Source organism: Pecten maximus, chromosome 4 (genome assembly GCF_902652985.1).
Source record: "Pecten maximus chromosome 4, xPecMax1.1, whole genome shotgun sequence".
In the NCBI taxonomy this organism is placed as follows: Eukaryota; Metazoa; Mollusca; class Bivalvia; order Pectinida; family Pectinidae; genus Pecten; species Pecten maximus.
In genome coordinates this window covers 12,733,066-12,751,615 of record NC_047018.1, presented here as the reverse complement: position 1 = coordinate 12,751,615, position 18,550 = coordinate 12,733,066, and the positions used below count along the sequence as shown (strand labels likewise).

Genomic DNA, 18,550 nt, shown 5'->3' with positions numbered 1-18,550 from the left:
ATTGAATATACATGCCAGTATCATAGATCCCTGGGTTACTATGACATGTGAATATGTAGTTATACATTACACGGTATTACACAGCCACATGTTATAGTAACCCTGTATAACCACAGCCATTCTACATCACACAGCCACATGTTATAGTAACCCTGTATAACCACAGCCATTCTACATCACACAGCCACATGTTATAGTAACCCTGTATAACCACAGCCATCCTACATCACACAGCCACATGTTATAGTAACCCTGTATAGCCACATGTCATCCTACATCACACAGCCACATGTTATAGTAACCCTGTATAACCACAGCCATCCTACATCACACAGCCACATGTTATAGTAACCCTGTATTACTAACAGCCATCCTACATCACACAGCCACATGTTATAGTAACCCTGTATAACCACAGCCATCCTACATCACACAGCCACATGTTATAGTAACCCTGTATAGCCACATGTCATCCTACATCACACAGTCACATGTTATAGTAACCCTGTATAGCCACAGCTATCCTACATCACACAGCCACATGTTATAGTAACCCTGTATAACCACAGCCATCCTACATTACACAGCCACATGTTATAGTTACCCTGTTACAACCACAGCCATCCTACATCACACAGCCACATGTTATAGTTACCCTGTATAACCACAGCCATCCTACATCACACAGCCACATGTTATAGTAACCCTGTATTAAACCACAGCCATCCTACATCACACAGTCACATGTTATAGTAACCCTGTATTACTAACAGCCATCCTACATCACACAGCCACATGTTATAGTAACCCTGTACAGCCACAGCCATCCTACATCACACAGCCACATGTTTATAGTAACCCTGTATTACTAACAGCCATCCTACATCACACAGCCACATGTTATAGTAACCCTGTACAGCCACAGCCATCCTACATCACACAGCCACATGTTTATAGTAACCCTGTATTACTAACAGCCATCCTACATCACACAGCCACATGTTATAGTAACCCTGTATTAAACCACAGCCATCCTACATCACACAGCCACATGTTATAGTAACCCTGTATAACCACAGCCATCCTACATCACAGTCACATGTTATAGTAACCCTGTATAACCACAGCCATCCTACATCACACAGCCACTTGTTATAGTTACCCTGTATAACCACAGCCATTCTACATCACACAGCCACATGTTATAGTAACCCTGTATAGCCACAGCCATCCTACATCACACAGTCACATGTCATCCTACATCACACAGTCACATGTTATAGTAACCCTGTATTACTAACAGCCATCCTACATCACACAGCCACATGTTATAGTAAACCTGTACAGCCACAGCCATCCTACATCACACAGCCACATGTTTATAGTAACCCTGTATTACTAACAGTCATCCTACATCACACAGTCACATGTTATAGTAACCCTGTATAGCCACAGCCATCCTACATCACACAGCCACATGTTTATAGTAATCCTGTATTACTAACAGCCATCCTACATCACACAGCCACATGTTTATAGTAACCCTGTATTACTAACAGTCATCCTACATCACACAGTCACATGTTATAGTAACCCTGTATAGCCACAGCCATCCTACATCACACAGCCACATGTTATAGTAACCCTGTATAACCACAGCCATCCTACATTACACAGCCACATGTTATAGTAACCCTGTATTACTAACAGCCATCCTACATCACACAGCCACATGTTATAGTAACCCTGTATTAGTAACAGCCATCCTACATCACAGTCACATGTTTATAGTAACCCTGTATTAGTAACAGCCATCCTACATCACACAGCCACATGTTTATAGTAACCCTGTATTACTAACAGCCATCCTACATCACACAGTCACATGTTATAGTAACCCTGTATAGCCACAGCCATCCTACATCACACAGTCACATGTTATAGTAACCCTGTATAACCACAGCCATCCTACATCACACAGCCACATGTTATAGTAACCCTGTATTACTAACAGCCATCCTATATCACACAGCCACATGTTATAGTAACCCTGTATAACCACAGCCATCCTGCATCACACAGCCACATGTTATAGTAACCCTGTATTACTAACAGCCATCCTACATCACACAGCCACATGTTATAGTAACCCTGTATAACCACAGCCATCCTACATCACACAGTCACATGTCATCCTACATCACACAGCCACATGTTATAGTAACCCTGTATTACTAACAGCCATCCTACATCACACAGCCACATGTTATAGTAACCCTGTACTACTAACAGCCATTCTACATCACACAGCCACATGTTATAGTAACCCTGTATTACTAACAGCCATCCTACATCACACAGTCACATGTTATAGTAACCCTGTACTACTAACAGCCATTCTACATCACACAGCCACATGTTATAGTAACCCTGTATAAGCACAGCCATCCTACATCACACAGCCACATGTTATAGTAACCCTGTATAACCACAGCCATCCTACATCACACAGCCACATGTTATAGTAACCCTGTATTACTTACAGCCATCCTACATCACACAGCCACATGTTATAGTAACCCTGTATAACCACAGCCATCTTACATCACACAGCCACATGTTATAGTAACCCTGTATAAGCACAGCCATCCTACATCACACAGCCACATGTTATAGTAACCCTGTATAAGCACAGCCATCCTACATCACACAGCCACATGTTATAGTAACCCTGTATAGCCACAGCCATTCTACATCACACAGCCACATGTTATAGTAACCCTGTATAGCCACAGCCATCCTACATCACACAGCCACATGTTTTAGTAACCCTGTATTACTAACAGCCATCCTACATCACACAGCCACATGTTATAGTAACCCTGTATAGCCACAGCCATTCTATATCACACAGCCACATGTTATAGTAACCCTGTATAGCCACAGCCATCCTACATCACACAGCCACATGTTATAGTAACCCTGTATTACTAACAGCCATCCTACATCACACAGCCACATGTTATAGTAACCCTGTATAGCCACAGCCATCCTACATCACACAGCCACATGTTTTAGTAACCCTGTATTACTAACAGCCATCCTACATCACACAGCCACATGTTATAGTAACCCTGTATAACCACAGCCATCCTACATCACACAGCCACATGTTATAGTAACCCTGTATAACCACAGCCATCCTACATCACACAGCCACATGTTATAGTAACCCTGTATAACCACAGCCATTCTACATCACACAGCCACATGTTATAGTAACCCTGTATAACCACAGCCATTCTACATCACACAGCCACATGTTATAGTAACCCTGTATAACCACAGCCATCCTACATCACACAGCCACATGTTATAGTAACCCTGTATAACCACAGCCATCCTACATCACACAGCCACATGTTATAGTAACCCTGTATTACTAACAGCCATCCTGTATCACACAGTCACATGTTATAGTAACCCTGTATAACCACAGCCATCCTACATCACACAGCCACATGTTATAGTAACCCTGTATAACCACAGCCATCCTACATCACACAGCCACATGTTATAGTAACCCTGTATAACCACAGCCATCCTACATCACACAGCCACATGTTATAGTAACCCTGTATAACCACAGCCATCCTACATCACACAGCCACATGTTTATAGTAACCCTGTATTACTAACAGCCATCCTACATCACACAGCCACATGTTTATAGTAACCCTGTATTACTTACAGCCATCCTACATCACACAGCCACATGTTATAGTAACCCTGTATAGCCACAGCCATCCTACATCACACAGTCACATGTTATAGTAACCCTGTATTACTAACAGCCATTCTACATCACACAGCCACATGTTTTAGTAACCCTGTATAACCACAGCCATTCTACATCACACAGCCACATGTTTTAGTAACCCTGTATAACCACAGCCATTCTACATCACACAGCCACATGTTATAGTAACCCTGTATAGCCACAGCCATCCTACATCACACAGCCACATGTTATAGTAACCCTGTATAACCACAGCCATTCTACATCACACAGCCAGATGTTTTAGTAACCCTGTATTACTAACAGCCATCCTACATCACACAGCCACATGTTATAGTAACCCTGTATAACCACAGCCATTCTACATCACACAGCCACATGTTATAGTAACCCTGTATTACTAACAGCCATTCTACATCACACAGCCACATGTTATAGTAACCCTGTATAGCCACAGCCATCCTACATCACACAGCCACATGTTATAGTAACCCTGTATAACCACAGCCATCCTACATCACACAGCCACATGTTATAGTAACCCTGTATAACCACAGCCATCCTACATCACACAGCCACATGTTATAGTAACCCTGTATAACCACAGCCATTCTATATCACACAGCCAGATGTTATAGTAACCCTGTATTACTAACAGCCATCCTACATCACACAGCCACATGTTTATAGTAACCCTGTATTACTAACAGCCATCCTACATCACACAGCCACATGTTATAGTAACCCTGTATAACCACAGCCATTCTACATCACACAGCCACATGTTTTAGTAACCCTGTATTACTAACAGCCATCCTACATCACACAGCCACATGTTATAGTAACCCTGTATAACCACAGCCATCCTACATCACACAGCCACATGTTATAGTAACCCTGTATTACTTACAGCCATCTTACATCACACAGCCACATGTTATAGTAACCCTGTATAGCCACAGCCATCCTACATCACACAGCCACATGTTTTAGTAACCCTGTATTACTAACAGCCATCCTACATCACACAGTCACATGTTATAGTAACCCTGTATTACTAACAGCCATCCTACATCACACAGCCACATGTTTATAGTAACCCTGTATAAGCACAGCCATTCTACATCACACAGCCACATGTTATAGTAACCCTGTATAGCCACAGCCATTCTATATCACACAGCCAGATGTTGTAGCCATGTTTTTATTACTAAGCCACAGCCATCCTTTGTACATAGCTGTTGAACACCCATCTGTGTTGGGACACAAATTGTGGTGTGGTGTTGGCAGGCACCCACAACTTCTTTTCTATTTCCCCTTCATTCATTAAAATTGCAATAATGTGTATCTCAGGGAAACTGATGGTCATGGACTACTCAAGATTGGCCAATTTGCAAATACAGTTTATTTTTAAAATCCTTCTTCTTTCATGCAGGTAACACTTTGATCAAAGCATGTTTTGCGCATCTTTCTTGTCCCCTAGATAGGCCACATAAAGGGAGGATCACTAAATTGTCTGTGTCTGGTGTCTTTTGCATCATTTGAACAAGTTCCCTTCTCGAAAAGGGTGTCCTGACTGCTTGGGATTACTTCAGATGGAAAAAGCATCATGCTTCTAATAGTTTATCCACTGTTAGCCACATAGGTGACAAATTCACCTTTATGGATTCATGTATCATTTTCACCAAATTTAATCTTGAAAAATATCTTCAATTTGATGTGAAAAAAAAGGTCAGTGTTTTTTTAATTATATGAAGAAAAGGTGTGGTCTTCTTGAGATGAGAAAGATCATGAATTTTTGAAACTTTTTTGGAAATCAAAATTTGTGGAAAGGAAGGATATATTGGTACTGAAAAGGAAGTTTGATAAGTTTGAAGTGGAAATAGAACGATATGTGTCAGCGGAAACTGAGGTTAAAGGGAGATGAGCTAGGATTGATGAATAAAGACAACACTGTACTACCTATGTTAGCGAAATGAGTGTGGAGAATGTTATGGTTCCAAGATATATAGATCTAGATTGAGACATTTTATTGTGTTATCTAGTGTCATTGAATATCCACCTGTACACAGGATTTATAGACAGGAGATCCAATTACAAATCAATATAGGATTTCGTACCTTGCCACACGTGTGTTATGGTGTGGGGCTGATCCATTTTAAAATTTTAGGTAGTTATGGTACTGGAACCTATCTAAGTAGCAGATATGGAGTGAAGGTGTCTGTATTTTGATAAGGTGTTGATCATGAATTATATATATTTTATATTTTGATATGGTCCGGCAGTATAGGTATATAAGTTTATACATGTAGCTTCATATATATGTACTTTTTTAATTAACATGGAGAAGAGGCCTGGTAATTACTAAATCAACATAATTTTGTTGGTTAACCACAAGTTATCTATGGTTTGAGGTTTATGATGGCAACAACACTGGCTTCCAGTGTAGCCATGCATGACATGAATTTATTGCCATACCAACTAGGAAATTTAATTTCTCATAAAGATGTCAGCATCACCCAGTATATCATCCTACACCAGGGTCATTATCTGTTGTGTTTTACCTTCTATATGTATGTAGTGGTAGTTTGGGGTTTACCTCTGTGCTGTTTGGTGATGTAAAATGTTATTACTCACTGAATTAATTTTATTCTGTAAGTTCTTTCATTTGATCCAAAACAGGTGGCTGTTAAGGGAAGCTATAACTGATGTGTACATATAGCCCTAGAGTCCCGGTGTAGCACATGTACTTGTAAAACCAAAACCACAAGTAAAAAAGATGTCCTCACATAGACATGGTACCAATCTTATCCCGTGTAGATTGATGGTCCATTTCTCTTTACAATATCCTACCTGTTTTGAGACAAGCCCATAATGAACTTATGTCATTGCTCATCAGTCTGCCATCAACTTAACTCTTGTTTCTAATTACAATCAACAAGCCTCTAAATGTTGTGTTATTTTACAAAGATTTTGTTGATGATGAGGACCTGTGTACCTACTGTTTTAAAACTATGACCTGGACCTTTGATGCTATATTTTTTTGTCACAAGGAAAAATTTCTATCGGTTATATCTTAATGGCAAATGAGATTAAAAGCAATATTATTATGGTTGTGGCTACTTAGGCAATGGAATTGTTCCACTATATTACCTTAATCCACATTCCAGGTGGGATTTGTCACTTTATATGGCTTTAAGTGGATTATGTATGGGGTCTAAAATACACAGGGTTTTCACTACCTATTTTGTCAGTGAATATGTATCTTTTTTTTAATTTAAATGGGTTCCTTCCCCAAAGTTTGAATGGAATTCCTGAAAATAAATGGGGTCGCTTTCAATTTTTGGCTCATATGCCAAAAGGGTTAACAGGAAAATAAATGTTCATGAAATTTATAGAAATTTGGTTGGACTCTAATTTCATTGGACTTAGTTAATACCATGACAATGTAAATACAATATCACAACTGCAATGTTTTGTTTTAGGTCACCTGAGCAAAGTTAGGTGACCTTTTCTGATTTGTCTTCGTCCATTTTAGTCTGCCGTACATTTAACATTTAACATTTACTGCTTCTCAAAAACTCCTGCACTATTTTTGATGAAATTTTGCAGAAACCTTCCTTGGCTAAAGGTTGACCAAAAGTGTAATTTACATGGTCCTGGCATTTTGAGGGAAAAAAATTCCAGCAAAAATTCAAAAATCACCCAAAACTGCACATAAAAAATTACTGCTCTTTTATCTATGCACATGAAGGCTGGATGTTTGGCACACAGATATTATTTGTGACTGGCTACCACTATTATGTTTATCTTTGACCTTGACCTTCCTTCAATGTCAAGGGTCAAATGGTAAAAAAATAAAATAATTCAAAATTCTTTCAAAATGATTTGTTTGGGTCACATTTTAATGAACCTGCTCTTATGAAGGTGCCCGCAATGTTTCTAGGTCAAATCATCAAAAATGATGCAGATATGGCATTTTGAAGAGTGTTTTCCTGTCAAAATTCAAAATTATCTAAAAAGTGCAATGCAATTTTTTTTTTTCATTACTGTGAAACATATACACTTGATGATTAGCATATCTACAGCATAAGTTCTTGCTGCATTAGTTATGCAAATAGTTGACCTTGACCAACAAAGTTCAAGGTCACAGTAATCAAATGACCTGTTAAAGAACGGAAATGAAGAGAAAACATTGGTATAGCATATGAATGTGACTATCAGATCGATTACATATCTTAGATCATTTCCTGGATGTAAATTCTATGTTTTGGGTCAAATACTCTTCATGGATGGAATGGTCTTCAGGTGATTTATCAAAATTGTAAATTTCATGGCCCTGAGTTTCATGTTTCTCCCTGAAGAGGTGCTAAATTTTACTATTGTTTTATTGCAGAGAAATCACATTTTGAGGGAAATTATTTAAAAAAATTAGAATTATGAGGGCGAAACTATACGACTACATATATATATATTTATGAACTGTTTAGAAATACATTGTAAATTATATAGAAGATAGTTATATGTTTAAGTCTCCGGTGACCGTTAAGGCCCATGGGCCTCTTGTGTGTGGTTTTTTTTTTTTTTTTTTTTTGCTGTCTTGTTTGTGGAAAAAGCCTTTTGTCTGGGCAGAAAGTGTTCCCAAGTGCAAAATGTATAGAAAGGAATCCATGATTGGCATGCAATGGTTTCAGTATAGAGTTTGGTCTGTGGGAGTAAGGTATAGATGAACCACTGATGATGAGTAAAACATGTTTACAAGGTCATCTGAGCTAGTGATACATATAGATGAATGGTAATTATGGGGAGAAGTAGAAAATCAATGTAGCCCTGGTGTAAGCAGTAACAGGCCACAATGATGGGCCCTTTAATCATCAGTGTGGCATGTTTAATATTTAATGAATGTTTACTGTTTTATTCTGGGTCCTCATAATTACTGAACACACCAGAGTAGAGAAGTTTACCTCACATTGACCTAACTCTAGTTGTTCGCCTATAACAATTGCTATGTTGTGGTTTTTGGTTCATCGATCCGGTACGTGTTAAGTGTAGTATGATATGATATTGAACTGCAGCTCTAAAAGTCTGATTTTATATCCTGATGTACCAAACACATGTTTAAACAACTAATCCTTTGATGGCTTTTTTGAACAGGGGCGGGACAAAAAAAGGGTCAAATTGACTAAAATTTCAAAATCTTCTCCTTAACTCAAAGATATGGTAGAATCAAATGCTCTTCACAGATAGAAATGTTTTAAAGTCTTCTACCAAAAGTGTGAATTTCATGACCCTGGGGCCTCATGTTTCCCCCTGGGGAGGGGGTAAACTTTACTTAAGTTTATATAGGGAAATCACATTTTTTACCTTTGTTGTTTTGCTACCAAAACTATGAATTTTATGACCCTGCGGTTTCACGTTTGCCAGTGGGGAAGGAGTACACTATACTGGAGTTTATACAGGGAAATCACATATTTAACTATCGTTTGTTTGATTTCTTTTGGAATTCATTCTAATTTTGTTAACATTATCAGCATGGCATGATAGCTAATGGTATGCAATTGTAATGGCCCTGACTGACCCCCTGGTCTAATGAGCGGGGCCAAAAAGGGTCAAATACTCCGAAATATTTCAAATCTCAGGTGCTTGTTCATTACCTTATAAGAAAGGCGTGATATTATTTCTTAGAATAAGGAATAAGGAAATGCTAAAAAAGTGTAAGTCTAACTTTAAGTTCAACACACCCTGCAGATTACATCAATTTGAATATTTTGCTGTTTTTTGTTGTTGTTAAAAACCTTAGATTTTGAGAAGTAATTGATATAAAACCTTTGTTTCTCCAATTGATTTACAAATACACTTATAGCCAAATTGGAATGATTTCTATAATATATCAGATGTATTTTCTTTTTACTTTTCAGAAAAATGTGAATTTTGGGGTAGAAATGACATATCTAGGTGAATTTTGAGTATTACTGATTTCACGAAGTTTTATATTTATTTTGCACAATGCATCAATATTAGTGTAATTTTTATCTTTGTATTACAGAGATTTTGACAAGGAACTTCTGCCTGTAATTCAGAAAGCATGGGAAAGCAGAATAGTAAGCTAAAGCCTGATGCCTTGGAGGACTTACGGCAAGAAACAGAGTTCAGCGATCATGAGCTACAGGAATGGTATAAGGGTTTCTTAAAGGACTGCCCAAGTGGCCATTTGACTGTTGAAGAGTTCAAGAAAATTTATGGAAATTTCTTTCCATATGGAGATGCATCTAAATTTGCAGAACATGTTTTCAGGACCTTCGACACAAATGGTGATGGTACAATAGACTTCAGGGAATTCATCTGTGCATTGAGTGTAACAAGTCGTGGGAAGTTAGAACAGAAACTACAGTGGGCTTTCAACATGTATGATTTGGACGGCAATGGATATATCTCAAGGGAAGAGATGTTGGAAATAGTTAAAGTGAGTATGGCTGTTAAAAAGTATTGATGATCTAACAAACATTGTAGAGATGGTTTAGGGTTTTTTGGTCAGATGACAGAACAGTGTTCCATTCCTCCACAAAAAAAAAACCCATTGGCTGCATGTCATTGTAAATGTGGTTTCAAATTCTAGTGCTGATGGACTACAACAGAATTTGAGAAAAAAGACTTCCCATTTCCATGTTTTATTGCATAATTGTCAAGTGATATTGAAATCCTGACGTCCAGACATGTATTTCATCTTACTTTAAGTCATGTCATACATGAAAGAAAGACATGCAAATACACCCAGACTACAGGCTCAAAATACTCAGAGTGTTAGCTGTGAAATTTGGAATATTACATGATTTCTTGTCGATCACATGTACAATAGTCATACCATCCTCATATATGTTTCAAGATTATGACTGAAAAGCTGATATCATCTGTGACAGATTGTAGAGTGCTTGTTGGCCTTAAGCTTTATATCATTGAGGTCGGAACCATTTTTAACAAGCTGCATTCAGTGGTAAAGTTATTATGCCCCCTCTATGAAATTGGGGGGGGGGGGGGGTATAGTAGTCTGACCCATGTCCGTCCTGTCCCATCATGATGCAAGTAACTAGTTCATCTCAGAGCTGCTGAGATTTCAGGGTGTCCCGAGTGGCAGCGGGGTATTCATGTCTTACAGACATTTTCTAGTTTAGTATGTATTTCCAATGACTACATATGTAAATGTTTGTATATATATATATATAGTCTTTACTTTTGTATGTATCAATAGAAATGATAGGGCTTGATGCTGACATTTACAATTGTACAGTAAGCCACTGTGTAGCTAAATTATTGGATCTTGTATTCCAATAGGGGCAATATGATATAAGACATAAAATAATGTGATGCAGAACAGATTTGTGTTGAACCCCTGTGGGATATCTACTACTAAACCTCTAGCCAGTCCCTTACATCAGCCTCAAACACTTTGTCACATGATCTGTCACATGATATTGTCTTAATAACTTACATGTTTTTTGTTTATATTCATATAATAACTTACATGTTTTTTGTTTATATTCATATATTAATTGCCACTAGAAAAAGAATGTTTAAATCCGATTATGGGTTAGCTTTAATTGATCTTATTTGTCTGACCTTAGGCTATATACAAGATGGTTGGCACAGTGATGAAAATGCCAGAGGACGAATCTACACCTGAAAAGCGGACTGACAAAATTTTCAAACAAATGGACAAGAATTTTGATGGAAAGCTGTCTTTAACAGAATTTATTGAAGGAGCAAAAAGTGACCCCTCCATTGTGCGACTACTACAGTGTGACGGCAGTAACCAACCACTCTGAGCCTGGTGTTTTCTTCTGTTTGTTTTAAACTGTTTATATACTGAATGATACATATGATGATTTATATATTTACAACTTTTATGGTTAAATTTTAAGGATTACATTCAGTGTTGAATGTTAATCTGTATTAGCTGAAGAGGAAGAATATGAGGTAATGAAAGTAAAAGTGGTCAGAGTTTTGACTCAGTGTGACTTCCTCCGTGTAGTCCAAGCTGTCCTTTATTGCTTCCAGATTCGCCATTCTTGGTTGTGCCTATAAAGCAATATATTGTGGGGACACTACTGTGGTGAGCTGTGTGACAGATACTCCATGTCATTATTGTGCCTGCTCATCAGGCCACTTTCTAAATGATGATACCACTGTTATCTGGTATAAAGAAGTTGTTGTGTTAATTGCTAAGCCTGATCTCAATTAGAAGTAACAGTAATACCAATCCACAGTAACAGAGGACAGCAGGCATAATAAGGTGGAATACTGGTCATCATTAATGTCATAACCCGAGATAATTTACTAATAACTAAATATCCTATTAAAACACTTCTCCTTAAGTCTTTGATTGTGTGGATTTATTCAAAAAAGCTTTAAAGTTTTATATATTGTTACCTCAGCAAAATTTGCTCAACACTCATAAATGTAAAGCATTTTCAATAAGATTTCATGTAAAAATGGTAAGATTTTCTCTATCTATTGTGGTAATCTTTTGATGTAACTTGGCAGTGACATGGATCTATGTAAAGCTCCACAGTAATGCTACAGGAGGGGTCTGAAATGTGATTCCCAGATTAGGATCATCATACATAGGCGTCTGGAATAGGAGAAATGCCTTGATGAATAGCATCAGATATTAGTTTTGTCACTATTTTTTGTTAATGCAAAATTCGATTGTACTGTATATATTTGATATTTTGATTTTTTTACTTCAGTAATTTCCAAGATGTTGATTCATTTAGTTTTTGTAACAACACTTAATGTTTATAAAATATCTCATAATTGTGGGGATAAATGTGAAATAATGGCAAATATTGCATGTTATGTTAAAACATTTACTGCATTTTCTTATTGCAAATGTGTTTGTAAAAATCTATATTTATAGACAATTGGCCTCACAAATAGGTCTTTGTAGGAAAAAATCCCAAGTTTGTTTTTTTTTTTTTTTGCTTTTCATTACTTTTTAGCTAAAAGAAATATTCATCTTGCTAATTTTAATTTTTGAAATGTTATTTTCATGCAGTTAAATTTAGGCATTTTGCATGATTCATGTTTGAAGCCTCTGATGGCTTCTTGACATGAAAACTGGACAAAATGTTAGTTATTTATGAGATTAAAACATAGCAGTCATATAAATGTTAAATGGGTAATTTCAGATAACGAAAAGTCAGTGTTGATATGAAAGCCAGAAGGGAGTAATGAAGACATTGGTGTTGTAATGATTGTATAAAAGTACTAAAAACAAAGCTGTGATGATCTAGATAGGGAAATCATGTAACCATAGAAAATGTACCATTTCATTATATTCCAATCTGTGATAGGGTTTTAGCAACAAACTGTTGATAGCATTTGGGATCAGTCCTAATGAAATCCTCATTGTGGTTAGATTGATGAATAATCAAACTTGTACTAGACTGCAGGGACACTCGTGTTTACTGTAGGTTGTGTAGACCCACTTGTCATCAGTATATAAGAATAGCAGTAATTTTTGTATACCTGTGGCATGATGCCATTTATCATTAACACCTTAATCTGCTTCTCATTGCTCCACTGTTGGATTATTTTCCTGTTTAATTCTTTTGTTTCCAAGCCCCAACATGATACATTTGGGATTTGTGTTAATTAATTGTAGGCATGGAGTTTGATTTTTGTTCTTCTTTAATCTTCTATTCAGTACTAAAATCACATTAAAGCTGTATTGTCGGAAAATAGCTAAAACTAGAGGTACGGCTCTTACCCGCTTTGGTATATATCTTCTCAAGTACACCATAAAAGATGTAGCCTGAATTTTGGTCTAATCTTTGTAACGATAGATGATTTTGCCACCACCTAATAACTGTATACCTAAGCTAGAATTGTCTTTATCCCATTAATTACCTCCTCAGACAACATTGATCTTCTGGCCGCTTTAGTCGATCCTCGCTGTCCAGTATAAATATTGGTTTTAAGCCATATTTCCCCATCATGTATACATCAATATTCAATGATTTGGGGGCCGATTGGTACCATTACTACTATTAGCTAGTCTGATGTCTTTGTACCAGAGAGATTACTTGATAAAATAAGGCAATCCTTTTTTCAGTATGTAGTCACTAAGCGGAGTGTGTTGCATTTGGCTTTGAGGAAAATGTATTTGAAATGATTGTTGCATTTCCAAAATGGTGTATTTTCAGTGATGTATTGCTGTATCACTTTTGTAAAGCTATAAAATCAGTTCCTAAATATGTACAAGCAAGATATTTATGACAGATTTGTTGGATAAGGTAAAAATAATATATTTTTCTGGGGAAGTTCAACCCTGCGTTGGTGTGTGTTGTATATGGTACTTGTGTCAGTGTGATACCTGTGTACACCAGATATCTGACCTGTTATCCTGTCGCTGGCTGATTGGCAGCTGTTGGTGAGGAGGTAAACTGGATCAATCCCAAACAGATGGAGGACATGGCATTCATTAGTCTGTGTCACATCATGTTACTGTACTTATCCTAGGTCTCAAGAAAAGGTTATAAAGTTAGTGTGTTATCATCATACTTTTGTAACTAAATTATTTCTGTCTCAGATGATAGAATGAACAAAATGGAAACAGACTTATAAATGACTTAGTGCCAGGAAAAGGTTTGATGCTGTTAGGTTTGTGGAAGGGTGTTATTTTGGTTGACTAGTCCAGAACACACTGTACTGAAGTGTGTGGAGGGGTGTTGTTTTGGTAGACTAGTCCAGAACACACTGTACTGAAGTGTGTGGAGGGGTGTTGTTTTGGTAGACTAGTCCAGAACACACTGAACTGAAGTGTGTGGAGGGGTGTTGTTTTGGTAGACTAGTCCAGAACACACTGTACTGAAGTGTGTGGAGGGGTGTTGTTTTGGTAGGCTAGTCCAGAACACACTGAACTGAAGTGTGTTGAGGGGTGTTATTTTGATAGACTAGTCCAGAACACACTGTACTGAAGTGTGTGGAGGGGTGTTGTTTTGGTAGACTAGTCCAGAACACACTGTACTGAAGTGTGTGGAGGGGTGTTGTTTTGGTAGACTAGTCCAGAACACACTGTACTGAAGTGTGTGGAGAGGTGTTGTTTTGGTAGACTAGTCCAGAACACACTGAACTGAAGTGTGTGGAGGGGTGTTGTTTTGGTAGACTAGTCCAGAACACACTGTACTGAAGTGTGTGGAGGGGTGTTGTTTTGGTAGACTAGTCCAGAACACACTGTACTGAAGTGTGTGGAGGGGTGTTGTTTTGGTAGACTAGTCCAGAACACACTGTACTGAAGTGTGTGGAGGGGTGTTGTTTTGGTAGACTAGTCCAGAACACACTGAACTGAACACCTTTCTTTCTGTGCCTACAAGGTGAGGCCTGATCAACTGTACTTCAAAAAACGGCTTTTCATTTAGATCAGGACCCAGTTGTTCAAAAGGTGATTAGCTTAATCACTTGATTAGAGAAAATCTCATTTCTCCTTAACTTCAAAATCTGTTTATAATGTATATTCCTTAAAAACAGGTGGGAAGGGACTGATGAGTACTATTGTTTCATAAATTTTTGTCAAGTTAGCTTTACCACAAATTATTTTATTGGGATTTTAAAATTGTTGTTAAACTGTGATTAGCCTAATTTTCCTTTGAACAACTGGGCCCTGATGATTAAAGGAACTAACTTTTCAAACAAATTTTATTGTTTGAAATTATGTCTTATCAAATCTTATAAAAACCTTCAAATGATGAATAACATTCCAATTCAATAAAGTATGGCATTTTGGTAAAACTGGCAGATTGTTAGGGTTAGTTGTCTGGTCAGGTGTTATTGTAGGTGTCATTAACAACATCCTGTTATTGTTTGTACATTGTATAGAGTATCTGTATGTACAGACATAGAGATGTCTCTCACGTACTTAATATGTAGATCTGAACTAACATGGACAAATCTCACCTATACCAATGTTATGATAATGGACTTGCCTGATGTAACAAAACTCTACATGGATTTCACTAGGTTGTGTGTGATGTAAATCTTTGTGACCTCAACTGTACATGTGAGTACAGCTGATATATATAACTATCGCAACCCTACTTGTATATACAATTTTTCAGTGTTATATTTGCCCAATGCATATTTTTTGTGTTTTCCTTTTCAAACTGTTGTTAAATATAGTAAAATGTTTTTTGTTTTTTTTTATGACTGGGAATTGTGTCTCGCTTGTAGCATGAGATTCCTTTCTGTAGGATAAGTGATTAGTGAAACTAAGGTATTTTGAACCCAGATTTTTTAACACATTATTTAATTAGTTTGACTTGTACAAAATTCAATGAAGCATTCTAATAGTTAACATGAAAAAATGAAAATTGGTAGGCAGTTTAGTACAAGCCATGCATATAAGCTTGGACATCACAAGTAGTACCCATTGGTAGCTTAGATGTGAACACTTTGAATATAAGTCAAATGTTTTGGCAAATTTTATTTGATTACCATTAGGTATCCATGACAACATGTAAATATTGATATTTGACTTTGTTCACCAATCATTGCTGTTTGTTGTTCATTAACTCCACACATTTCACCAATCACCCTGTATCTGTATCAGTATATATATATATATACATACATACATGTATATATACGGTAATCCAAGGAGTGACAATTAAGATGTACATTTCTTTGTGTTTAATATCATTGAAAAATGTTCAAAATTAAATGTCTTGATCTTAATGTATTTTATGAATTAAAGAACTTCCTTCCCAAGCTCTAGTTTTGTTTGATAATTAACACTACACACACAGTTGTGTTTGGATCGTGACACTAGCAGATACCTCACCATGACAGCCTCAAGATTGTGACATAATAATTCCTCTATAATAACATTGTAAAGGATTGTGACATTAGTTATATCTACAGCAACATTTCAACATTGTGACATTATTAATATCTTTATACTACAGATCTGTTTCCTGTGATATTATTAGTTTCTATAAATCATGACAACCTAAGGATTGTGAGGTAAGTTTCTCTATAATACTACTTAAGAGTTGTGATGTTCTATTCCTGTTAATTTCTCTATAATGACTTAGTGTTCTGACTTTAATTTCTCTATAACAACTTCAGGATTGTTACATAAGTTTTTCTGTATGACAACCTAAAAGTTGTGACATTACTAGTTTTTAGCCCACCATCATCAGATTGTGGCCTACATGTAGCTATTTAAATTACCCTGTGTCCGAGGTCCGTCCGTCTGTCCGTAACAAATTCTTCTTATCACTCTTTCTCACAAAGAACTAACAGGATCTTTCTCAAATTCCATATTTAAGTACCCCTTGGTCCCTTATTGTGCATATTGTATTTTGGGACCAATAGGAAAACAACATGGCTGACAGGCAGGCGTCTTGGATTTTGACAATAAAAGTTTATCGCTATTTCTCAGAAAGTACTAATGGGATCTTTCTCTTTGAATATAGAGGTTCCGCTTGGCCTTCCATTGTGCATGCAAGTCTGATTGAAAAATAGTATGGCCATCCTTGATTTTCACAATTGAAGGTTGCTCCTGCTATATAATGTTATATAAGTTTAAATTAAATGTTTTGAAGGAAGAGTGAAAGAAGAGGTAAAATCAGTCTTTCATTTGACTGATATGGATCATTCAATGGTATTCTATTATGAAAACCTAAGGAGTGTGACATTACCAGTTTCTCAGTAATGACAATTTAAGGGTTGTGACATTATTAGTTTCTCTATTTAGGGTTGTGACATTAGTTTTTAGCTCGTCTCTTCGAAGAAGAGTGAGAGCTTATGTCGTCACTCCGGCGTTGGCGTCGGCGTTGGTTTTCCAAATGTTAAATTTTTGGTGCATGTGTTGAAAGGCATAGTAATTTATGGTAATATGGTCCCTGTGGGGGTCAAACTATTCCCTGCCGGAGTTAAACTAAAAGATTTTTGGGGAAAAAAAACAGATTTTTGAAAATTTTTGGACTTAGAAAATTTTTGCGTTAAGTTTTTGGTGCAAGTGTTGAAAGGTATTAATACATCACTTCATAATTGTACTAGGGTGCTGATAATTGGCAATAGAGTCCCTCTGGGGTTAGACTATCCCCTGCCAGAGTTAAACTAAAAGATTTTTTTGGGAAAAAACCAGAATTTTCAAATTTTTGGACTTAGAATATTTCTGCGTTAAGTTTTTGGTGCAAGTGTTGAAAGGTATTAATACATCACTTTATAATTGTACTAGGGTGCTGATAGTTGGTTATAGACTCCCTCTTTGGTTAAGCTATCCCCTGCCAGAGTTAAACTAAAAGATTTTTTTGGGAATAAACCAGAATTTTCAAATTTTTGGACTTAGAATATTTCTGCGTTAAGTTTTTGGTGCAAGTGTTAAGAGGTTTTAATACATCACTTTATAATTGTACTAGGGTGCTGATATTTGGCAATAGAGTCCCTATGGAGTAAGACAATCCCTTCCTGGAGTAAAACTTAAAAAAAAAAAATTGGATTTTTTCTTTTTGAATCTGTGTTTTTAGCTCACCTGGCCCGAAGGGCCGGTGAGCTTATGCCATGGTGCAGCGTCCGTCGTCCGTCAACTTTTTCTTTAAATCGCTACTAGTCATAAAGTATTGAATGGATTTTCACCAAATTTGGTCAGGAACATCCTTGGCAGAAGGGGAACAGAGTTTGTATCAATTTTTACTCTGAACCCCAAGGGACCTGAGGGCGGGGCCAAATAGGGGAAATAGGGTTACTCCT

At 37.0% G+C, this 18,550-nt stretch overlaps 1 protein-coding gene across 3 annotated transcripts in view; it reads left to right on the top strand.

The window, feature by feature from the left end:
* The window catches only part of LOC117325276 (neurocalcin homolog), a 70,184-nt gene extending 53,623 nt beyond the window's left edge, over positions 1-16,561 (top strand). For all 3 annotated transcript variants that reach the window (XM_033881387.1, XM_033881388.1, XM_033881389.1), the window contains 2 exons: positions 9,846-10,262; positions 11,419-16,561. In XM_033881387.1, coding sequence (XP_033737278.1) covers positions 9,885-10,262; positions 11,419-11,619 — 579 coding nt within the window. In that variant the 5' untranslated portion in view covers positions 9,846-9,884 and the 3' untranslated portion in view covers positions 11,620-16,561. The remainder of the gene's footprint in view (positions 1-9,845; positions 10,263-11,418) is intronic.
* Positions 16,562-18,550: the final 1,989 nt, after the last annotated feature.